General features: G+C 42.5%; 1 protein-coding gene across 1 annotated transcript; it reads left to right on the top strand.

Annotated features, from left to right (window-relative positions):
• Window positions 1-3598: 3598 nt before the first annotated feature.
• Window positions 3599-20137, top strand: smcr8b (Smith-Magenis syndrome chromosome region, candidate 8b). Its single transcript, XM_079498712.1, has 12 exons — window positions 3599-3641; window positions 3802-3964; window positions 4664-5241; window positions 5890-6314; window positions 8995-9139; window positions 10399-10517; window positions 11787-12044; window positions 12849-13144; window positions 14959-15715; window positions 15944-16192; window positions 16744-16853; window positions 18183-20137. Exons 3-12 carry the CDS (start codon window positions 5056-5058, stop codon window positions 18572-18574), a joined length of 2937 nt encoding a protein of 978 aa, XP_079354838.1. The 5' UTR covers window positions 3599-3641; window positions 3802-3964; window positions 4664-5055; the 3' UTR covers window positions 18575-20137.
• The last annotated feature ends 5218 nt before the right edge of the window (window positions 20138-25355 follow it).

Here is a 25355-nt window from a genome sequence, read left to right as displayed (position 1 = left end):
CATATTTCCTAATTGTAATTGATTATTTGAATACTTTTAACAGTTTGCAGAAAAAAGTACAGTTCAATACAAGGTCTGTTAAGAGATGTTATAACCCAAGAAAGCACTATTGTTTCCATTGGGGTCCTTCATATTCAAGTCATCTGAACATTTAATGACATACAAATATACAGTACTACAAAAACATATAAAGAATGATTAGAAAGAAAAATAAACCAGTAAGACGTCCTGAGGGAGAGATCGTGTGCACACATCTGCCTGAGTGACGGCAGACTGCTGGGCGAGCGCTGGGATAGGGGGTCAGATCAACATATGGAATGAATTCTGTACTGGCCATATATGGAGCGTGTCTTGAGGTCAGATCAACATGGTCTTCTCCATGTATGGCTATCCAGGGTTTGATGAGGTCAGTGTCGTGATCTTCATACATGTAGACGGCCATATATGGTTGCGTGACGTGTCACGAGGCGTGATGTCACGATGTGTGACCATATATGGAGGCGTGACATGACGTGTGACACGACTGATGGGAAATCATGGGAAACCTATGGTCGCAATAACATGTACAATAAAGAGGGGGACTTTGACTTTTTTACTGGGGCCAGTTTCGAATTGCAGCCGCCCACTGGGGCCAGTTTCGAATTGCAGCCGCCCACTGGGGCCAGTTTCGAATTGCAGCCGCCCATAAGTGCTCTTTGAGAGCGGCTTTGAAGGAGAGTATAGGGATTCACATTCCTTTACAACTGTTGGTAAGGCGTTCCACATTTTTGTGGCATAGGGTAAATGTTTAACCCCTTGTTTGAGACAAATATGAGTTGAACGTGATTTGTGGAGCTCCCTCTGACGATGTGATTGTGGATACTGGCATTGACGTTTAGGAAGTAGTTTGACAGTCTGTCTGTCTTTGTGGTGTATAGCGTGTATTCACTGTCTTGCAGACCAGGCCCATTGCAAGTTGCTGTACTCTGACGTGACGTCTACCCTAAGCCATCCCAACCTATCTAATTGAGCAGGGGTGAGGTGAGTTGTAAGAGTGAGGCCAAGCAGTAGCCTGACCAATTTGTTTTGGGATGTCTGGGGCCTTGTTTTTAGGACCTTTGTGGTGCCATACCATGAGGTGCATGCATAGTCGAAGAAACCTTGAATGAGGTCTCCTGTTAGAGTCTTCAAAGTATTCTTACTGCAGTGAGGAGATTCTGTACAAAAATCTTGTTTTTTTGAGTGGTGCAAACCACTCCAACAACTGGCTTTGTACCCGTGTACCCGTGTTTGTTCGTACCAAAAAAACGAGCATGGTTGCTATGGTTAGCAACCAAAAAAACGAGCATGGTTGCTATGGTCAGTATGTGACGTCACTATGATCTTACAAGCTATGTAAGATCATACTATACTATACCATCTCATTTCAGATGAAACCGCTCCTTCAACGCCTGAGTGACCTACCTTCAAATGACACTGTTGAGACTGAATTCATGCGGAGAGTACTTATGACACAGATGCTTTCCTGGTTCTAATGTACAGTAACTATAACAATAAATGTGTAGTTGCACCACTCAGTTCACACGGGTGTGATTTTTTTATTACATTACTTGCCATTTTATTATTTTATTATATTATTATTTATATAACACTAATAACAATAAAAACGCAATAACGATCAAAGAATTGCAACAGTACAACATTTCATAAAAAGGCTGTGCGATTGTGCCGAATATAAGACCCTCTGATTAATAGACGACCCCCATTTTTTAAGACTGAATGTCAAATAGTCTAGTCCCCGATTATAATATGAACCTGTTTTTTTAGGATATTTCGTTGGAAAAAAAAGTTCTTATATTCAGCACAATATGGTGCGTTGTTAGAAGAGGACACTGCGTTTACCTGCATGCCTCAGGTCCCCAGGCAGTGAGTTCCACAGCCGAGGGGTCCGTAGCCTACGGCAAAAGCATGGTCCCCTCTTTGTGACAAGGCGATACTTTGGAACCTTCAATATGGCTTTGCTTGATGATCTCACTCAGCGCCCCGGTGTGATCTTTGAACTCCCTATAAGCCAGACCCTGGCTTATAGGGAGTTCAAAGATCACAGATATAAGCAGGCCATTAGGCCTTTGGCTTTGAGAAAAACAAGCAATACAATCTTAAAATCAATTCTAAAACTCAGTGAAGGGCCACAAGATGGAACCCAGGTAGGTAATTTCATCTTTTCTTGTGATAACATTGTCACCTCCCACTTTGACTGTAAAACCGTCGGCCTTGATGAGGTTTTTATTTGACCCAAAGAGAATGGATTCAGTTTTACCCAGGCCAGATGTAATGATAGTTTGTTATCAGTGGGCCAGGTGCAGATTCTACCGAGTTCGGAGCTGAGGGCTTTTTCAACCTGCAATTTGTCCCTGTCCGAGACCAGCAGAGCCAAGTCATCCGCGAATAAGAACAAATTGCGTTCACCGTTCAGGCTGATGTCATTGTCGTTGAATACCAACAAACTCAACTCACCTCAAAACACAGTCGCCAGGAAATGCACAAGTATTAGTATTGATTAATTGATTATGTCCATTGCAAAATGATTCGATACCGATTATTTCCATTGCAAAACGAAATACGATACAAAGTCAAACGATAGCCTATACGATATTTGCTGTTTACATATCGATATAATTTTTATGATTTTTTAAATTAAAATGTATATTTTAATACCGTTTTCTATATCGTTACACATTAGGAAGTTAGGAACTGTAAAGTCCCTAGTATGCTTCCTTGCGGAACTTGTGAGATATTCTATGAAAACATAAAAAGACAGGTTTATTGGAGTCTACAATAAACAGGTATTTTTATGTTTGCATAGAATGTATAGAGACGACTCTTGCTCATTGTTACAATGGCAAAGTCAGGTGATAAATGGACGTTACATTATCACTAAATAAACGTTTGGGTAGTACGAGTCTGTCTGTGGTTGTGTTCTGACTTCTGAGGAATTCATTCATAAAGTTAACCCGCCCACAAGTGGTTTGGTTGTAGAGCGCCGCTGTTACACCCAGGTCGGTGCCCTATCTAATACTGTGGCTCAATATCTCGCATTCTGTCGAATTTGTCGAAAGATAAACTAAAGATTAAGGCTCGCCAGTCTCACCTAAAGCTAAAATTAAAGATTTGATTGGCTTTTGAGTTAGTATCTTATTAATAAAAAAAAAGCCATACAAATAGTCACTCCCTGATTCAATTAAGTCCCAGTTGTTGTAGTTTCTTACTTGTTTTAGAAATAAGTTTTCACGATGATGAATTAAATAGGCTACACCATGGAAACAAGACAAGGTTTTCCTTTTTGCACCATTTGTATATCGTACCACTGTACTTAATTTGGCAACTGTTAATAAATAAAGCATAATCAACCAATCAAATTAACAGAATAAAAGGCCTTTGGCTTTGAGAATAACAGTGACAGAGTTTAGCCCTAGCTGCAGGTCTGTCACACATGAAATCAACAAAACAGCGACCCACTGAGTCACCGGATTCTCCAGTTCACCAATCTCGGTGTAACGCCAAAAGCACCTCTTAAAGACAGCAGCCGAACAAGTGTGACACAACACTGACAACAGAGCTCCGGACCACCACCAGCTGTCTGTCAGTCACATGGCTAGTAGGTAGGGTTTTAGAGTACGTGCATGGTATCATATGCCGGTTAGACTCACATGATATTCGAAGAGACTGTTATTTGGTGCAGTTCAGAATCAGATGAAAGTTTATATATAGACGGAGTTGAAATGAAAAGAGGAAACTAAACCCCCGTCTTGTTCTACACAGGCTGACCGTGTGATCTGCGTGACGGAGAACTTTCGCTTCTCGGATTACTCTCCAAGTGGCCGTTTGTTTACGCCACCCACGACTTATTTATTGGCTGCTGCTGCTGTTGTTGCTGCTGCACTTCTTGGAAGAGTTCAATTTCTTCAAACGAGCTAAAAGGTTTGTATTCATTATAGTTAGTGGGCGGCGGGCGGGGGATAATTTAATGCTCAAGTGTATTCAAAATTATAAAGTGATCTTTCCATATTAAAGTGAATTGCGCAACACGTTTAATTCTCTATTTCTATGTTATAGCGCTATAACAGCTGACTCACTACAGGGGCAGTGGTGGACTGACACTGTACAGTAAACTGTACATTTAGCTTGAGAGCTGCGAGCCTACTGTAGGCTAATAAACGTTTTCTTTATTTAATGATAATAATTATATATTTTTTCAACTAGAAATATTGCACTTTTGAAACTTACAAATATATTATGGAGTAACTATTTTTGAAAAAAATCGTAATGTTTCTTTAAAAAAAATAATCTTTATAATAGGGCCCTATCTAAAAATGGGAAATGTACTTTGTAATTGGTAGGCTACTTCAGAATACTTGAAGGTATGGGGTCCTGGGGAAGCTCTCCTCTCTCAGGTTTTTTAAAACAGAACATACATTTTCAGGTCGGGACAACAATTTCATCCAATCAGGAGAAAGACACACACACACACACACACACACACACACACACACACACACACACACACACACACACACACACACACACACACACACACACACACACACACACACACACAAATATCACAAAAAGATATCACTTTAATTATTTACTTGATGGTATACTTTTCTGTATCGTACAGGAGTTTGAACAGGAGTGAACAGAAGCTGCCATGGGACCACACAGGACCACCAACACCACATTAAATGACCATCCAATGAGTTGATCTCACTTCGTCATCACTCAAAGATTTAGTTTTATCTAAACCAAAAGCTCAAACCAGTTGTGGTGGTTATAGATCAACAGGATTGATCTATTAGCCTATCAAAGAGGCCTTAATGAGGCCATGTGTAACACCCATGATTTGAAACTCGGGTCTTTCGTGTGGAAAACCCAACACCTTATCCACTAGCCTATAGGGGAATTCCCCCCTTGGCCAGGGGAGATATTAGGCTTTTAGATCATCAGACAGAGGCTCTGAGGCTGAGCCACTCCACTGCTGCACATGGATTGACCCTTCACTCCGACTGAAGAAGGATGATCGGGTCGCCGGAAGTGCTGGCGTTCACCGGTACGGAGGGCTTTGGGGACGACGGGCTGGAGGTGGTGGAGGACGTTCTGCCAGAGGAGCTGTCCGTCCCTCTGTTCCCCTCGGCGGACCCCTGGAGCACCGCCGCTCACTTCCACCGAGACTTCATCCTGGTGGCCGAGTTCTCAGAGCAGGTGACGTGGGGTGTTGTTACAATTTACAATTCATCGTTTACAATTTAGCCAGAATTTGATTAAAGGGGCATTCCACTCATTTTCAACATTTTACTATGTCATTAATAAAGCTTAGAGCTGTTGTATGGAAATAATTAAAAGAAGTCCAATCACATCTTGATGATGTCATCAAGATGTGATTCACCATGTTAATGATTTTTTTCAGACCTCCAGTTCTAGGAAACACAGAATGGAATGGGGGGACTTTTTTTTTATTATTTCCACACTCTAAGCCAGGTATATTAATGACAGTAAAATGTTGAAAATGAGTGGTATTCCCCTTTAAGCAAAGTAAGTAAATGTAAAGCACCGAAATAAACTATTCATTCATTCATTCATTCATTCAAGCCCTGTCTTATACTTTGTGTGAACGTAATACATTTCAATTCAAAGGAGCTTTCTTGGCATGAGAAAAGATACGTTTTCAAGTTTGCTTTTTGAAACAAATACCATATCTTTCAAGTTTTTGCAGTCACTTTTGGGACAGATGCAGGAAACACAATGGTTCAGAATGGTTCACAAATCTGGCTGCTGTGTTCGCACACAGCGTTATATAAATGCACCATTTACCATTTCTAAAACAGTCATTGCGTTTGTCCCCTACTACAGGTGGGACCCCAGCCGCTGCTGACCATTCCGGACGACCCCAGGGTCCTCGGCACATTCGACCTCAACCACTTCTCCGTGCGCCTCATGTCCGTGGACTACCAGGCGTCCTGCCCCGGGCCCACCGCCCACTACACCATGACGGGCGCCGGTGGCCCCCGCCTCAGCTTCAGCGAGGACTCCCGGGTGGTGCTGGGAGACTCGGCAGACGGAGCCTTCGCCTACGTCCACCACCTGACCCTGTACGACCTGGAGGCGCGCGGCATGGTGCGTCCGTTCTGCATGGCCTACGTGTCCTCAGACCAGGACAAGCTGATGCACCACTTCTGCGAGCTCTCCGCGTGCTTCTCTCGCGCCTCCGACAGCCTGAAGACCGGCAACCGCCGGGCCTTCGCCAAGGAGCTGCAGCGGAGACTGCAAGAGCTGGAGTAAGATACACACATAGAGTAAAAGAGCGAGCTGGTATAAGATAAACACATACGACCGGGCTACAGTGGGGACGGAACGGAACCATACACGGCTGCACCGACAATTAGTCCGTCAGGCGGGGAGTTCCGTATTTCCTGTTTTTTTCCCTCTGAAGGTGAGGTGAAGGACTGCAGAGTGGACACGCGAAAAATAGAGCACAAAAAAGCACAAAAAAGATTCACATGCAAAGCTTACACACAACCTGCGCACCACAGACGGGTTCCACTAATTATAGTAGCATAGTTGCGGAGCCAATTCAGTCCCCAGTGTAGCCCGGGCCATAGAGAGTACGAGAGCTGGAGTAAGACACACACATGGAGTAGCACAAGATGGATGCATACAGTACATCACATATCATCGCTGTCAGGCAGGAACCTCTTATCTTATCTCCATATTCTAACTTTTTGTGTGTTTTTTCATAACTTAACGCCCTGCCTTCTTGATCATAGTACAAAGTCATAGTCGTACCATTTGTCAAACACGTTAGCGCAGTGAAATTTGTTCTCTGCATTTGACCCATCTCTTGGAGCAGTGAGCCGCAGCCAAGGAGCGGTGAGCTGCAGCCGTGCCACGCTCGGGGATCATTAGATCATTAGATCTACAAGCTCGAAACGTGGCACGAATCGATGCACTCCAAGCTTGTCGATCTGCTATTTTGGCTATTTATTTATTTGAATCCTGAAAAGTAACAGTTTTTGGATGGTTTCCACCCGACAGAGACGATACACACAAGATGGATGCATACATGCACATATCGTTTACTCTCAGAGGCAGAAACCTTCATATTTTCAACATTTGAAAGTGAAGGGGGAAGTGGTTAAGTCTGTCTGGGTTTTTATGAATTTTGATTAGTATTAACAAGAGCTAAACAACAACTACATTTGATCCATTGGAACACAGGTTATTTATTTTTAATACTGAAAAGTATCAGGGTTTTTTGGACATACAAATTTCTAAAGTTGATAAGGGCAGTTGACAGTTGATAAAGATCCATGTGGCTATACAAGAGGGTTCATTATTGAGGCAAGGACAGAAGGAGCTTCAGTGACAAAAACCGCTTCTGGCTACTGTTTCCAGGAACAGAGACTCAAGTAAATAGTGCTGGTAACTGTGGTTGAAAGCACATTGTCCGTGACCTTAATAAGTAAGCCTTGCCGAGCCATGAGGCCCATAGGGCAGGAGCCTATCTCCTGTTTCTGTAGCGTGAGGAAGCTTGATGTACACGTATCCTGTGATGAAACCTTTCTGTCCTGATGGGAGAAGTCTCTTCCAGGATGAATGAGGGGTATATTTTGATGAGTATGACAACTATGTGAATCATATGCTATGACCTAGGGATGCAACTATTTTCCTATTTTCCTTTTCATCTTTTTGTATTATTAATGTATCACAGTGAAAACATTCTCACAGATTCTCTTATAGTTGACTAAATCAACTAGCCTGGTGAAACACTTAAGCCCTATCGTGTAGTTCGTTGTATAGCAGTGTCATGCAAACATAGTGACGATAGCTGATCTACAAGCTCACAACACAACACATTGTGATTTGTGATGCAATGTGAGCTTATCTGCAATTTTTGCATTGTTGCCTACCATGACATGCATGCTTAAATGGAAGTTTGAAAAGTGATGCCAGTTTTTGAAAGTGGTTTCCTATTAATAAGTGGAATAATTCGACTTCATGGTCCAATTATGTTTCTTGACTAATTGATTCTTAAAAAAGGGGTGAAATGTTGGCTTTCCAATGCCGAACGAAGTTCAGAGAAAGTCAGTCAAGGCCCACTCCTACCTATACAATTGAAACATTTAGTCATAATAAAAAAATAAATATATTATATAATAATAACCTTATAATATTTATTTGGCCAACTTAATGTTTGGGCATACATACATACAAAATTTCAATAATTTGAAAAGATCTGAACAACTAACTGGCAGATAGCTAAAGGAAGTATATTTAAATGCAATGTTTATCTTTCTCAAGATGTGTCAAACTGTTCAGACCTGTCTTGTGTCTGAATACTTGCGTAACTATTATCATATCTTAACAGTAAGTTGCCACTTACACGTCAGCGCTCCCCATCATCATCATCATCATCATCATCATCATCATCAGTGAATATGTGTTGTTAGTTCCCCAGAGTCTCTTGTAGGATCTATGTCACTGTGCATTGGAGCTGTTCTGGTGGCTCGTGGTGACCCTGCACCTTGACACAATGACACACTTCATGACACTTCTTTCCCTTTCATTTGTCACCCTTCTGTATGTAGGCTGACTGTGTGTGTGTGTGTGTGTGTGTGTGTGTGTGTGTGTGTGTGTGTGTGTGTGTGTGTGTGTGTGTGTGTGTGTGTGTGTGTGTGTGTGTGTGTGTGTGTGTGTGTGTGTGTGTGTGTGTGTGTGTGTGTGTGTGTGTGTGTGTGTGTGTGCACACACTGAGGCGCAGCCAATGTGGAATGTGTGACGTTTCTTGTGTACAGATGGAACCAAATGGATCCTTATGGGGTCCATTTAGTTCCATTCTTTTTTAGTGTCGATGGGGATCTGTGGCTAATGCAGAGCTTCTCAAAGTGGGTGCCATGTGTGGCACAAACTGGGCATCACAACTTGAAAATCCTTTATTATCTAAATGTTTGGTTACAGGTACAAGCGTTTGACTCTGCAGAGAGCAGCAGAGCTCCAGGCTCCAGCAGCAGACACAGAGGAGTTCATGGAGGTGGGAGATGAGCCCTCTGAGCTGGCTGCAGTGGAGCACTCCATCCTGGACCACAGAGAACTCCTCCGCCAGGTAGGTCTTTTACACTTAGCTATTTTCAGTTTGTGCCTGAACCACTAGGCCACCGGCACCCCCAGAGATGCATGCAGCAGGTTAAAAAATAATATATATATACATGTTATACTGTATATATAGGCACCACCTCAGTCTTAACCGGCCATGTAACTACCCTAACCTCATATCAGTCTTAACCGGCCATGTAACTACCCTAACCTCATATCAGTCTTAACCGGCCATGTAACTACCCTGACCTCATATCAGTCTTAACCGGCCATGTAAGTCAGTTTCACTTCCGTGTTTCCTAATCTCAGCCAGTAGGCTGTCAGAATACTGGTCGTTAAGATCGTCTTGTAAGTAACCTAACTGGTGATTATCGGTTTGTAACATTTGAGTGTGCCTTTGTTGTGTTGAAACAGGAACTTTGTTTGTCTCCTCCCCTTTCTTAGTCCATTTCCTCCTGGGTGCTTCTGTGTTTTTTATTTCCTACTAACAACAACTACATGTTCATGGCAGTGGCGATGACAGATTCTATCTTGTGAGAGATTAGTTTATCTTCTCTGTTGGGTGGAAATGTCCAAAACTGTTACTTTTTAGGGTTCAAATTCAAAAGTAGCAGATCTACAAGCTCGGAACAAAGCTTTGAGCTTCTATATCTGCTACTTTTGATGCTTTTGTGTGACACTGTATTATCAACTAGCACGTTCATTTACAAAAAAACACGAAAAGTTAAAATATGGAGATGAGAAGTTTCTGCCTCGACAGATCTACAAGCTCACAACACGTTGTGATGTGACGATCAAGAGCTTGCAAGGTCTACATGTAGACCGGCTATTTTCCCTAATTCTGAACAATTTTGCCTATATAATGCTCACAATTGGGATCGATTATTCAATGATTATTTAATCATCATCATACTATAATCATCATCATACTATAATTCTGACAATGTCTGTTTGAATGAATGTGTGTCTGTGTGTCACTGTCACTGCTGTAGCTCCTCACTGCCTGCACCAATCGCTCCCACTTTTCACACAGGCATTGACCATATAATATGGAGGTCTTAACAAAGCCCTTTTTCCAATTTAATTATAAATTAATAATGAATTTATTAGTGAATTAAAAATGCAAAAACGCACCCAGGGCAGTACCCCCCGCGGCCACAAGGCGGCAAGTATTTCACAACGGGTAAGGGCTAGTTCAAATAATCAATTATTGATTATTGTTATGAAATCATAAAATTAAATCGCTTAGTTTGATTCACTGTTTGCCAGGTCACTTCCTACCCCAACAGGAAGTTGAAGCATCCTGACTTCCTGCCATACGACCCGGCCGACAGCCTGGCTGACCCGCCCGGGTCACTGACACCCTCGCCCTGCCCCTCCCCACCAAGGTTATTATTTTTTCAATTTTTTAATCATTTTGGTTAGTTTTATTGCTTTTTGAACTCTACTTTAGTTTAGTATTATTTTTTGTGTTTTAGTTTTTTGTGTCATAATATGGGGTATTTTTCAGGGGTGAGGTTCAGAAAGGACAGAAAAAGTATTGTGAAATAACAAAAGTTTTCTGAAAAACGTATTCAAAAATTACAAAAACATTGATTTGCTATATACTGTACATAGCAACAACAACCCAAAAACGGGTTCCCTTCTTGAAAAGTAAAAACCGAAAAACGGGGGTTTCCATCCTAGGGAAAGTGACTTATTTTCTTACACACACACCACATGAAGCCTTGAATTCATGGAGATTTTGTTGTTTTGTCGCATTCCAAGTTCATGACCGGTTCATCGGTCAATAGTACCAGTAGACTCCACCGTTCATCAAATTATTGACTTAGGAATGTGACAAAAAAATCTCCATGCATTCAAGGCTTCATGGAGTGAGTAATTTGATAGAAAATAAGTACATTTTTGGGTGAACTACTCCTTTAAGAAAGTATTCTCAGTTAAACAAATTAAAGATAGATTTAAAGCACCACTGTAACTTTCCTCTTCTACCCTGGATTCAAACGGTTTCCGGCACAAAGTGCTGACATTTTTACCATTGAGCTAATAGAGCCTGCCTGCCTGCTCAGGGGATAAATTAAATGTTGACTATCAGGTCAACATTCATGTCAGATCCTGTGTCTAGGTGAGACATGACCTTTGACCTGTGTCTAGGTGAGACATGACATTTGACCTGTGTCTAGGTGAGACATGACCTTTGACCTGTGTCTAGGTGAGACATGACCTTTGGCAGCAGGGAGACAAAATACGACCACTCCAATTGGATAAGTTATATTGTATTAAAATATTGTACCATACAGATTGGTACTAAATTACATTGTATTCATTACAAAACGTTACATAGTGCCGCATTAATACACAAAAAAAACAAAAATACAAGGCTTTTTTAATGGTGCCATCTTATAATGAGCATTAGTGAGGACCAATTGTATGAAGGTAGGTCAAAAATAGTGCTTCTTTAACTATAGGATTAAAACGGATATTCCAACATTATACTTCGTCTTAGCAGTGGACACGTATAGCTGAATAAAGAAGGCGCTTGCGCAACTCGGATGGTTGGAGCCAAAATAAAATAAAAATATACAAACAAAAATAAAAACTAACTATAATAAACCTGTTCCACCCAAATCCTCTCCCCTCCCCCCTCCCCCTCCCAGCTCCTCCCCTCCCCGCAGGTTTGAGCGGCGCCTGAAGCCTCTGGAGGAGCTTAGCGACGCCTACTTCCTGTCGCTGACCCTGGAGCAGCTGGCGGACACGGAGCGCCGGCTGCGCGGCGCTCGCAGCGCTCTGCACACCGCGCGCCTCACGCGCACGCTGTCCCGGAGGCTGGAGCTCACCAACTTCCTGTTTGATCTGTGGCCCCGGTCCGAGCAGGACTGCTGTGAGGAGGACGACGAGAGGGAGAGAGACGCTAGGTTAGAATTTGAATTACTTGTCACCAACTAGTTCCATACCACTACACGACATCTAGTTCACGACAACTAGTTCCATACCACTACACGACATCTAGTTCACGACAACTAGTTCCATACCACTACACGACATCTAGTTCACGACAACTAGTTCCATACCACTACACGACATCTAGTTCACGACAACTAGTTCCATACCACTACACGACATCTAGTTTACGACAACTAGTTCCATACCACTACACGACATCTAGTTCACGACAACTAGTTCCATACCACTACACGACATCTAGTTCACGACAACTAGTTCCATACCACTACACGACATCTAGTTCACGACAACTAGTTCCATACCACTACACGACATCTCTATACATGCATGGAATCTCTGCATGCCTGTCAAGGTGCAAGTATGTCCAAATTTGGTCAAATAAAATGTATTTGCCCAGTAAAGCATGACATTTATAGCAGCGCAGATATTTTATTGAGCTCCTAACATCGACGTTCTGTTAAATCGCCTCAATCTGAGCCTCAATTCCGAGAAGAACACAGCTAAAGATCGCACTTATAATGGAAGTGGACGGACGGGAAAGATTTCATTGACTGACCACAGCGGAAGCGAGCGTTTGCCTAGCGTCGGTGACACGATATCTTTCTGAATCAAATAATCAATAGTAATGGCGAGATTGTCATCATTGGCACAGATGGGTAAAATTCCTAAACACGAGAAATCGTGTCAGTTATCGAGTTAATTTGAAGAAATTAACACAGTATCACTTCAACACACAATGAATAACATCCCTGCAGAGAGTTGTCATCGGATCCACGGAGGTCGAGAGGAGCCAGAGAGTGCCTGGAGGTGCCGCTGGCCTCTCCGGCCAGCCTGGACTCCTTCCACTCCTGTGTGGAGGAGATCCCCATCAAGATGGAGGCCGCCGAGGAGGGGGACTATGGGTCAGGGTCAGCGTCGGTGACCCCCGACCCCGATGTCGCCATTGAGATGATGACGGAGAGCGTGAGCAGTGGCGACAGCATCGAAGTGCTCAGCACCGAGAGGTCGTATCGCACACAGCAGGCTGTCTACGTATCGGCCGACGCCAGAGGTACGGTATGACCTGTCCCCTTGGTGTCCCCATGTAATGACCAGCAGGGACCTGCATGGCGTCACATTCTGCTTAGTTATGAATGCTGTTGGGCAACGTTACAGTCACTGCTTTCACTTTTGAGTGGCGAAAGCGGCTCCAACGTTTGACAGAGTGTGTCTATGTGTCTGTCTATAGCAGCACGAGTGTCCATGTATATGGCTATATACTAATGACATCAGAGATGTAATTTGTTCTCAGAACTGCTCCTATAGGCCATACAGACATTGAAAAGCAACCAATTAACAGCATTTATTGATGTAAATGAAAAGAAAGGAGAAACATGTCATGGAACACCTAGAGAGCGTGCCTGCACCGTTCACTTCACACTGGGTGTGATTCTTCCATTAAAGCTATAGTGCTCTATGTAGTTTGGGGTATCAGTGGCCACTTTGGACACACAAGTGGCCACTGATATCCCAAACTACATATAGCTGTGATTGGCCAGTTTTCACTTTGACTAGCACTTCTGCCATGGTCTTCTTGGCAAATGCCAGGTTGAAACTCATCTTCTCCCAAGTGAAGTGAAGCCCCTAAACAGGGACCGTAGTCTATAGTCAAGGCCCTAGCAGGCTAGCAGGGACCCCCTGAGTCTATAGTCAAGCCCCTCAGGGACCCCCACAGACACACACACACACACACACTGAGAATACTGGAGTCTGTTCCATTTCTCTCCAAAAGCCCTTGAATATGATGGAATATGATTAAGGATTACTGTCATTATGGTAAGCTCACATTTCACATAACACACACCATACAGTATAAAACTCCTCTAACGTAAATCATAACAAATAAAAGGCAGATTTCGGGACTGTCCCGCGTGATGCGGGATGGGTGGTCACCCTAAGCCCCTAGCAGGGATGGGTGGTCACCCTAAGCCCCTAGCAGGGATGGGTGGTCACCCTAAGCCCCTAGCAGGGACCCCCCTGAGTCTATACATTTATGGAAGGATGATTGTTATTGCTTAAACATGTAACTGTATAAGTTTGCGGGACATAATATATAGCTATATAGTTATTAAACAGTTACATATTGAGGATGTGTAAACAATGTACTGGTGAATGAATGATTGAACGCCTGTGAGTGTTAAAGTCCAAATGAGAGTGCAGGGCTGCATGTAGTCAAGGCTGCATGGGTGTGCCTACCAGGCCAGGGGAGGGAAGACTGAGAGGGTCACTCCCTGTTTCCTGTCTCTCTCTACTGTGGACTATCAATAAAGGCCCCAAAAATATATTTAAAAAACATGTATAGGTATAGGTACAGGTCCATCTCAACTAATTGTAAAAGTTTATTTTCTTCCGTAATATAATTAAAAAAGTGAAACCTTCATATATTCTCAATTCAAAAACGACAGCAAAAATTGTAATGAATCCAATTTCCTGATTCAACTCTTTACTGAGAATTTGAATGAAACAATAGAACTAATAGACTACTTAAAGTCGACTAGATAAACTATTCCAGGACATGGCCCCTGTGTACAGGAATGAGTTTATCCCACTATCAGTCTTGAACTTGGAAGGGACAACATTATTAGTGGCTCTCCCTCTTATGGCATGCCCAGTTCTGTGAAATATAACACTTGGCTGATACTCAGTTATTACCATCACATCAAATGAGCTGAATGAACTAGTTAGTAATATCTGTCCGTGGTGCAAAATCTATTCAGATGGGGGCCCGCTAGCCAAATAAATACATAACACAAAATCTTTGAGAACCACTTTCATAATGTCTCATACAACAAGACAAAATGTGTTCTCTCACTGTCATTTTACCAGAAACGTCTGCTGGGATGTTTGACACCTCGGCGAGGCGCGTACTACCAGCGGCGGAGGCAGGGACCGCCAGGCGCGTAGTGCGTGCCTCCACCAGGCGCACCAACAGCGAGGACAGCATCGAGGTCCTGAGCACCACGGAGTCCATCATCCCTGACGACCTCACCGCCATCACGGAGGAAGAGGCGGAGGAGCACCAGCTCAACGACGATGGCGGATTCCTGGATGCTGAGGAGGAGGAGTCAATGAAGGAATTAAGGACTAGGGAAAATGACGGCCAGCGAGAGGAGGAGGAGCCTGTTCAGAGAATGGAGTCTCCAGCTGAGAGAGAAGAGTCCGCGCAGAAAAGGACTGTGGGTAATGAAGTCCGGGAAGAAGAAGAAGAGGAGGAACCGGTCGGTGCATTGCAGTATGGGAAGAGAAATCATCAGGTCCATGAGGAGAGCAGTCTAGAGGGAGTACCCACTCCACAGCGGGGTAAAGTAGAGTCGGTAGATTGTGATGGCTGCCAGAGGGTCCCCACGGTGCCTGAACTTCTCGTGAACGTGGCTCCTCCTGCAACAACAACAATGCTTCTGCCAGAGGTGAGCCTGTGGCCTCCTCCTTCTCGCTTCGCTGCTCCTCCTCTGAGGTTACTGAGCGTGGACGAGGAGGTGGCGTCCGACTGCGCCAGCTTCACCTCCTCCTCAGAGCCCACCTCCCTGTCGTCCCACAACAAGTTCCACCACCACAGAGGCCAGAGGACGGGAAGGAGGCGAAGGTAAATAAACTATGTGCCGTTTGTGAAACAAGCTTTTTGTGGTAAAAGCGCTCAAACTTTATTCTTTCCTGCCTTGACTTATTCCCCCCCCCCCCCCCCCCCCCCTCTTCTTCCCTTTCTTTGTTTTCGTGGAAAAATGACACGATGGGAAGTATGCACAAAAACTAATTTCACCCACTTTTTTACTTGTAAAACTGTGATATGACAATACAGCTGATTCTGATTCAGGGCTGCCCTCCGAGTGCTGCGCTTCCTGCAGCAGAACTCCTTCTCGCAGCACGCCATCTTCTGTCTGCTGAGCGGCCGGCCGCTGGTGGTGATCGGAGGGGACGAGAGCGCCGTCAGGAAGCTGGTGGACGCCCTGGCCCTGTTCGTGCCCGCCCCCGGCCCGGAGGGCACCGACGCGGTGCTGCCCTGTCTGACCGCTCCCCTTCAGTTGACCGACCTCCTCGCCTGGCGTCTTATCGGCATACACAGGTACCGTGTGTCCAAAATGTAATCTGTTCATCCATTGTAAGTGTGCAAGGCCACAAATAATAATTATTTGATGACCCCCATCGTCGTTTATTTATTTTCCTCTGGGCTGTAATGGCCTTCAAGAACTGACTACGGTAGTATCGGTTTTCCTGCCTCAGATCAGCCTCTGTGATTGTGCTTTTGCTGGCTCCCATTCAAAGCATAGATAAGAGAAACGACCGTATGGCAGTGGTTACCAAATCTTGTACTGTAGCTTGAGACCTAAAAGAGCGATTCCATGTCTCCACGGGACCCAAACTACTGAAAATACTATCTACTTGTAGATTGGCCATTTTCACAATTTTCTTATTTTGTTTAATTGAATTTCTTAATTAAAAGCTAGAATTTTAACAAATTTACTTTTTCAAAATATTTTGAAATAATAATAATACAAATGGATCCTGACCCACTGCTTGTGAAACATTGCTGCATATTTTATCATCAACATTAGAGTAGAAGAAATGTGGAAATTAATTCTGGCTTTGCCTCACACCTGGTCTCCCTCTGAACAGATCATCCTCTACCTCATCATGCAGCATGCTCAACTCTCTGGCCAGGTATGCACGCTACCTGGCCGTACTGGACCTGGACCAGAGGACCCTGCGTTGTCCGTCATACCAAGGTTAGTACATACTGTACATGTTTTAGTTGTATTGTTCCATTGCTGGGTGGGTGACAATATTGACGGAAAGTCTTTCCTGTGATACAATGGTTATCAATTTAATCAAAAAGGTCAAAGAACAAGATTCCTGTACAGGGTCTCCTCACTGGTCAGCAAAAATACTTTGAAGACGCTAACAGGTTCTAGTTTTAGTCGACTAAATGTCATGCGATTTTAGTCGACTAAATCTACAGTTGATTTAGTCGACTAAAATTTATTTTTTCTGGCTTTAATGTCGTCGTAATGGCTGATTTTACACTTGCTGAAATTGCCGATCTACAAGCTCACAACGCGTCACGCTGCAAGGCGTTGTGAGCTTGTAGATCTGCTATTTTCAGCATGCAACCAAGTGTAAAATCACTTATACCGGACCTCTAGTCCACTAGTCCCTAACATTTTAGTCTAGTTTTTATCTGTTGACGAAATTGTCAGTATATTTAGCCTTAGTTTTAGGTTTAGGTTTATTTATTTAGCACATGGTATAAAAAAAATAGACAATACCAATGAACAAAAATACAATACAATGCAAGGAAAGGAAGAGCCAGCTGGCTTATTTGGAATCCTTTCCTGTATGGAAGAGGTCATTGATTAAGCAGATAAAAAATTCAACAATACAAAAGACTACAAGTTGACAAAGGGAGCTGCTGTGCAATAAAGAAATAAAAGCAGACTGCACAAAAAGGGGAAATAAACAAAACACAAAAGAAAATATAGCACATCAAACTAAATCATGTAGTCATCATAGATTAGTTTTCATTTATTTTTCATTTAGTTTTCGTCAGTGAAAAAAGGTAGTCGACAATTTTTTTTGCCATAGTGTTAGTCGACGAAAACAACACTGGTTCGGAGGCTCACTCGATTCTAGTGCAAAAAAACATGACATGATATTACACACACAGAGCACCAGAGGGCAGCAGAGAGGAGCAAAGCATAGAATGGCCTATAGAATGATGTTACCATAGGTGCTCATTGCTGTTTGATGATGTTGCGTAGAGTGGGCCTAATGGACACAAGATGTGGCTGAAATGTGCCTGCATAATGAATGGTATTTTATATAAACTGTACAATATGTGAAGACATTGAGGGTGGGATAATACTTATGAATAGTCTGTGGCAAGTGTGGAGGCAAGTGGAGTGCTGTTAAGATTGATCCTAGCAAACACACACCACAAAGGTCCTAATCTTAATTATATAGATAGTGGGATTATTATTATTTTTTTATTCCAGTTTGATTTATTTATTTCATTCTGGTTATAACTCTAAACAACAGTACTGTCCGTCCGTCCGCAGGCTCCGTGGTCAAGCGTCTGGCTGACCCTCACAGCTCCATCTACAGGGGCAGCACCTACCTGCTGCACCTGGAGAGCAGCCTGACGGCGCTGGCCAGCCAGGCTCTGCTCCACACCTTCACCTCCTCCTCCGTGGAGGACCTGCTCCATGCTCCTCTACACCAAGCCGGGAAGGAGGAGGAGGAGGACGATGTCGGCGCACAGAGTAGGAGGAGGAGGAGCCAACTCCTCCTGGAGGACGGCGGCTTCTGCAGCAGCGACGACGACCTGAGAGTGATGCGCTTCCTGTCCGACCTCATCAAAGTGCGCCACGTGGGGAGCGTGGGCCCGCCCATCCTGAGCTTCTCCTACAGTCCCGTGCACCTCCACAGAAACACCACCGCCCCCACATAGACCAGGGTGCACCTCCACAGAAACACCACCGCCCCCACATAGAGCAGGGTGCACCTCCACAGAAACACCACCGCCCCCACATAGAGCAGGGTGCACCTCCACAGAAACACCACCGCCCCCACATAGAGCAGGGTGCACCTCCACAGAAACACCACCGCCCCCACATAGAGCAGGGTGCACCTCCACAGAAACACCACCACCCCCACATAGACCAGGGTGCACCTCCACAGAAACACCACCGCCCCCACATAGAGCAGGGTGCACCTCCACAGAAACACCACCACCTCCACATAGAGCAGGGTGCACCGCCACAGAAACACCACCACCCCCACATAGAGCAGGGTGCACCTCCACACACAGAAACACCACCACCCCCACATAGACCAGGGTGCACCTCCACAGAAACACCACCGCCCCCACATAGAGCAGGGTGCACCTCCACACACAGAAACACCACCACCCCCACATAGAGCAGGGTGCACCTCCACACACAGAAACACCACCACCCCCACATAGAGCAGGGTGCACCTCCACACACAGAAACACCACCGCCCCCACATAGAGCAGGGTGCACCTCCACACACAGAAACACCACCACCCCCACATAGACCAGGGTGCACCTCCACAGAAACACCACCGCCCCCACATAGAGCAGGGTGTACCTCCACACACAGAAACACCACCGCCCCCACATAGAGCAGGGTGCACCTCCACAGAAACACCACCGCCCCCACATAGAGCAGTGGTACACCTCCACACACAGAAACACCACCGCCCCCACATAGAGCAGTTGCCCAGTGGCTTTGACTTGGAGCTCGAACCACGGTTGGAGCTTGTCGATCTGCCACTTTTGCTGCTTTTGAATTTGCATCCTGAAAAGTAAGAGTTTTGGACATATGAGGTTTCCACCCGACAGAGACAATATGCTTCTTGCACGACGAATAGTGAAAATAGCCGATCTGCAAGCTCACAACATTGTGAGCTTGTAGATGGCAGAATATGGCAATTTTATTTTTTATTTTTTTAAGACATTTATTCTTTACTATTTTTGACAATAATGACCCCAAGAAATACATGATTTTTATACAACATGTTTTAAATGTTGGACTACCTCCGAGAAGCCACACTAACATATACAAGTACACATACAAGTACACCCCCCGGACATGATGCTAGTATGTCACAGAGACCTGACCCCCAATCCAACCCCTGATGCATAGTGGAGGCTGCCTAGCATTGGGTCCCATTTTGTATAGTCTTTGGTATGACCCGGCCGGGGATTGAACCTGACCTCCCAATCCCAGGGTGGACACTAACCACAAGGCCACTGAACTGACATAGAGGCCCTCTCATGCGCTGGCCGCATTTTACTGTCTACTTCTATAGCTCAGTTTCCCTGCTGTGATGCTATGGTTGTTTGATGTTACTGAACAAGTGAGGAGCTGTTCCTTCCTGAACACTGCCTTTGGTCATCATCTGCTGCCACGACAAATCAGTTTGCTTAGCATGTGTACTACTGAGCCAATTACTGTACGGTTTGTTCAAGATTAAATTAATGTTATGTATTGCAATTACAAGAAAGGGAATCTTCTGTACTGTCCATTTGTCCAGTGGTGGAAAAAACTCTGAGAATCTCCTCAGCTTTCCATTGTTCTTCTGGGTGTTATTTTCCAAAATGTGGTCCACAGTGAAGAGTAGAAGAAACTCAGCTGAGAGTGATCTTCGTCTTTTTTTTCAAATCCTTGTTTTTTATCATTTTTGACCATGGGCTATAGACCATGGTCTCGGACGGCATACTATAGCACGCCGTTTTTCATCATTTTTGAAGATTTGAAAAAAGGCGAAAATAACTCAGAAACTACAAAACATTTCAAAGTAAAAAGTTCCAGCATGTGTCAAGCTGAATTATAAAAAGTGGGAATGGAGTTTCTAGGTGAAAGTGTTTTTTTGACGTGCCAATATCTGCCATTGAGCCCCATTATACATTTCTCAAATTTGAAAGCACTATATTTCTAAAACTATGAAACATTTCAAAGATTCATTTTCAGGCAAACATGTCCACCGTAAGATGAACCTAAATAGGTTTGAATGGGGTTTCTAGGTGTAAGTATGTAGGACTAGTAGCATGCCAAAGTGTGTGCTATTTCCATTGAGAATGCATTGGGTGTTTAAGTTAAATAACTCAGAAACTACAAAACATTTCAAAGTAAAACGTTCCAGCATGTGTCTCCACAGCAAGCTGAATTATAAAAAGTGAGAATGGAGTTTCTAGGTGAAAGTGATTTTTTGATGTGCCAATATCTGCCATTGAGCCCCATTATACATTTCTCAAATTTGAAAGCACTATATTTCTAAAACTATGAAACATTTCAAAGATTCATTTTCAGGCAAACATGTCCACCGTAAGATGAACCTAAATAGGTTTGAATGGGGTTTCTAGGTGTAAGTATGTAGGACTAGTAGCATGCCAAAGTGTGTGCTATTGCCATTGAGAATGCATTGGGTGTTTAAGTTAAATAACTCAGAAACTACAAAACATTTCAAAGTAAAACGTTCCAGCATGTGTCTCCACAGCAAGCTGAATTATAAAAAGTGTGAATGGAGTTTCTAGGTGAAAGTGACTTTTTTACGTGCCAATATCTGCCATTGAGCCCCATTATACATTTCTCAAATTTGAAAGCACTATATTTCTAAAACTATGAAACATTTAAAAGATTCATTTTCAGGCAAACATGTCCACCGTAAGATGAACCTAAATAGGTTTGAATGGGGTTTCTAGGTGTAAGTATGTAGAACTAGTAGCATGCCAAAGTTTGTGCTATTGCCATTGAGAATGAATTGGGCATTTAAGTTAAATAACTAAGAAACTACAAAACATTTCAAAGTAAAAAGTTCCAGCATGTGTGTCCACAGTAATCTGAATTATAAAAAGTGTGAATGGAGTTTCTAGGTGAAAGTGATTTTTTGACGTGCCAATATCTGCCATTGAGCCCCATTCTGAATTTCTCAAATTTGAAAGCACTATATTTCTAAAACTATGAAACATTTCAAAGATTCATTTTCAGGCAAACATGTCCACCGTAAGATGAACCTAAATAGGTTTGAATGGGGTTTCTAGGTGTAAGTATGTAGGACTAGTAGCATGCCAAAGTTTGTGCTATTGCCATTGGGAATGCATTGGGCGTTCAACTTAAATAACTCAGAAACTACAAAACATTTCAAAGTAAAAAGTTCCAGCATGTGTCTCCACAGAAAGCTGAATTATAAAAAGTGTGAATGGAGTTTCTAGGTGAAAGTGCTTTTTTGACGTGCCAATATCTGCCATTGAGCCCCATTGTAAATGTCTCAAATTTGAAAGCACTATATTTCTAAAACGATGAAACATTTCAAAGATTCCTTTTCAGGCAAACATGTCCACCGTAAGATGAACCTAAATAGGTTTGAATGGGGTTTCTAGGTGTAAGTATGTAGGACTAGTAGCATGCCAAAGTTTGTGCTATTGCCATTGGGAATGCATTGGGCGTTTAACTTAAATAACTCAGAAACTACAAAACATTTCAAAGTAAAAAGTTCCAGCATGTGTCTCCACAGAAAGCTGAATTATAAAAAGTGTGAATGGAGTTTCTAGGTGAAAGTGCTTTTTTGATGTGCCAATATCTGCCATTGAGCCCCATTCTGAATTTCTCAAATTTGAAAGCACTATATTTCTAAAACTATGAAACATTTCAAAGATTCATTTTCAGGCAAACATGTCCACCGTAAGATGAACCTAAATAGGTTTGAATGGGGTTCCTAGGTGTAAGTATGTAGGACTAGTAGCATGCCAAAGTTTGTGCTATTGCCATTGGGAATGCATTGGGCGTTTAACTTAAATAACTCAGAAACTAAAAAACATTTCAAAGTAAAAAGTTCCAGCATGTGTCTCCACAGCAAGCTGAATTATAAAAAGTGTGAATGGAGTTTCTAGGTGAAAGTGACTTTTTTACGTGCCAATATCTGCCATTGAGCCCCATTATACATTTCTCAAATTTGAAAGCACTATATTTCTAAAACTATGAAACATTTAAAAGATTCATTTTCAGGCAAACATGTCCACCGTAAGATGAACCTAAATAGGTTTGAATGGGGTTTCTAGGTGTAAGTATGTAGAACTAGTAGCATGCCAAAGTTTGTGCTATTGCCATTGAGAATGAATTGGGCATTTAAGTTAAATAACTAAGAAACTACAAAACATTTCAAAGTAAAAAGTTCCAGCATGTGTGTCCACAGTAATCTGAATTATAAAAAGTGTGAATGGAGTTTCTAGGTGAAAGTGATTTTTTGACGTGCCAATATCTGCCATTGAGCCCCATTCTGAATTTCTCAAATTTGAAAGCACTATATTTCTAAAACTATGAAACATTTCAAATATTCCTTTTCAGGCAAACATGTCCACCGTAAGATGAACCTAAATAGGTTTGAATGGGGTTTCTAGGTGTAAGTATGTAGGACTAGTAGCATGCCAAAGTTTGTGCTATTGCCATTGGGAATGCATTGGGCGTTTAACTTAAATAACTCAGAAACTACAAAACATTTCAAAGTAAAACGTTCCAGCATGTGTCTCCACAGAAAGCTGAATTATAAAAAGTGTGAATGGAGTTTCTAGGTGAAAGTGCTTTTTTGACGTGCCAATATCTGCCATTGAGCCCCATTCTGAATTTCTCAAATTTGAAAGCACTATATTTCTAAAACTATGAAACATTTCAAAGATTCATTTTCAGGCAAACATGTCCACCGTAAGATGAACCTAAATAGGTTTGAATGGGGTTTCTAGGTGTAAGTATGTAGGACTAGTAGCATGCCAAAGTTTGTGCTATTGCCATTGGGAATGCATTGGGCGTTTAACTTAAATAACTCAGAAACTAAAAAACATTTCAAAGTAAAAAGTTCCAGCATGTGTCTCCACAGAAAGCTGAATTATAAAAAGTGTGAATGGAGTTTCTAGGTGAAAGTGCTTTTTTGACGTGCCAATATCTGCCATTGAGCCCCATTGTAAATGTGTCAAATTTGAAAGTACTATATTTCTAAAACTATGAAACATTTCAAAGATTCCTTTTCAGGCAAACATGTCCACCGTAAGATGAACCTAAATAGGTTTGAATGGGGTTTCTAGGCGTAAGTATGTAGGACTAGTAGCATGCCAAAGTTTGTGCTATTGCCATTGGGAATGCATTGGGCGTTTAACTTAAATAACTCAGAAACTACAAAACATTTCAAAGTAAAACGTTCCAGCATGTGTCTCCACAGAAAGCTGAATTATAAAAAGTGTGAATGGAGTTTCTAGGTGAAAGTGCTTTTTTGACGTGCCAATATCTGCCATTGAGCCCCATTCTGAATTTCTCAAATTTGAAAGCACTATATTTCTAAAACTATGAAACATTTCAAAGATTCATTTTCAGGCAAACATGTCCACCGTAAGATGAACCTAAATAGGTTTGAATGGGGTTTCTAGGTGTAAGTATGTAGGACTAGTAGCATGCCAAAGTTTGTGCTATTGCCATTGGGAATGCATTGGGCGTTTAACTTAAATAACTCAGAAACTAAAAAACATTTCAAAGTAAAAAGTTCCAGCATGTGTCTCCACAGAAAGCTGAATTATAAAAAGTGTGAATGGAGTTTCTAGGTGAAAGTGCTTTTTTGACGTGCCAATATCTGCCATTGAGCCCCATTGTAAATGTCTCAAATTTGAAAGTACTATATTTCTAAAACTATGAAACATTTCAAAGATTCCTTTTCAGGCAAACATGTCCACCGTAAGATGAACCTAAATAGGTTTGAATGGGGTTTCTAGGCGTAAGTATGTAGGACTAGTAGCATGCCAAAGTTTGTGATATTGCCATTGGGAATGCATTGGGCGTTTAACTTAAATAACTCAGAAACTACAAAACATTTCAAAGTAAAAAGTTCCAGCATGTGTCTCCACAGTAAGCTGAATTATAAAACGTGTGAATGGAGTTTCTAGGTGAAAGTGATTTTGACGTGCCACTATCTGCCATTATAAATTTCTCACATTTAAAGCACTATATTTCTAAAACTATGAAACATTTCAAAGATTCCTTTTCAGGCAAACATGTCCACCGTAAGATGAACCTAAATAGGTTTGAATGGGGATTCTAGGTGTAAGTATGTAGGACTAGTAGCATGCCAAAGTTATAATTTTTTTCGGACAGCATACTATAGCATGTCGTTTTTCGTGATTTTGGACTATTTAAAAAAAAGATGAAAATCATGAAAAAACGACATACTATAGTTCATGGTTTCGGACGGCATACTATAGCATGTCGTTTTTCATGATTTTGGAGGATTTGAAAAAAAGATGAAAATCATGAAAAAACGACATACTATAGTCCATGGTTTGTCATATTTTCATGATTTTGGGACACTATGTCAGAGGCAGGCCTTGAACCTGCAGCCTCCTGATTCCCAGGCAGGCTCTGTACCCAGTGAGCCACTGTGCATGCTGTTCTTAAAAGGCCGAATAGATAATGACAGAAGAGCCAGAGACTTGTTTCCATTGTGGTTCATAATCATTCGAACGTCTAGAGATAAACAACAGCAAAAGAAACAATAGACAAATCTCCTGTTATTTTATTTTTTGTATTTTATTTTTGTATCAATGTTGTACTCAAAGGGAACAGCAGACTTTGTTGTGGCAGGTAGCAAGTAGATCAGTGACTTAGCACACTGGCTGCATGATCTGGAGATTGTGGGTTCAAACCCCACTCAAATCTTTACTTGCCAA

Source organism: Electrona antarctica (genome assembly GCF_951216825.1).
Source record: "Electrona antarctica genome assembly, chromosome: 4".
NCBI lineage: Eukaryota > Metazoa > Chordata > Actinopteri > Myctophiformes > Myctophidae > Electrona > Electrona antarctica.
The sequence above is the reverse complement of the archived record's forward strand: the minus strand, read 5'-3'. Positions and strand labels throughout refer to the sequence as shown.

Coding starts and splice junctions, on each gene's coding strand:
- smcr8b (XM_079498712.1), top strand. CDS start 5,056: ATGATCGGGTCGCCGGAAGTGCTGGCGTTCACCGGTACGGAGGGCTTT. Junction 5,242..5,889: donor TGGCCGAGTTCTCAGAGCAG/GTGACGTGGGGT, acceptor CCCCTACTACAG/GTGGGACCCCAGCCGCTGCT. Junction 16,854..18,182: donor GCGTTGTCCGTCATACCAAG/GTTAGTACATAC, acceptor GTCCGTCCGCAG/GCTCCGTGGTCAAGCGTCTG.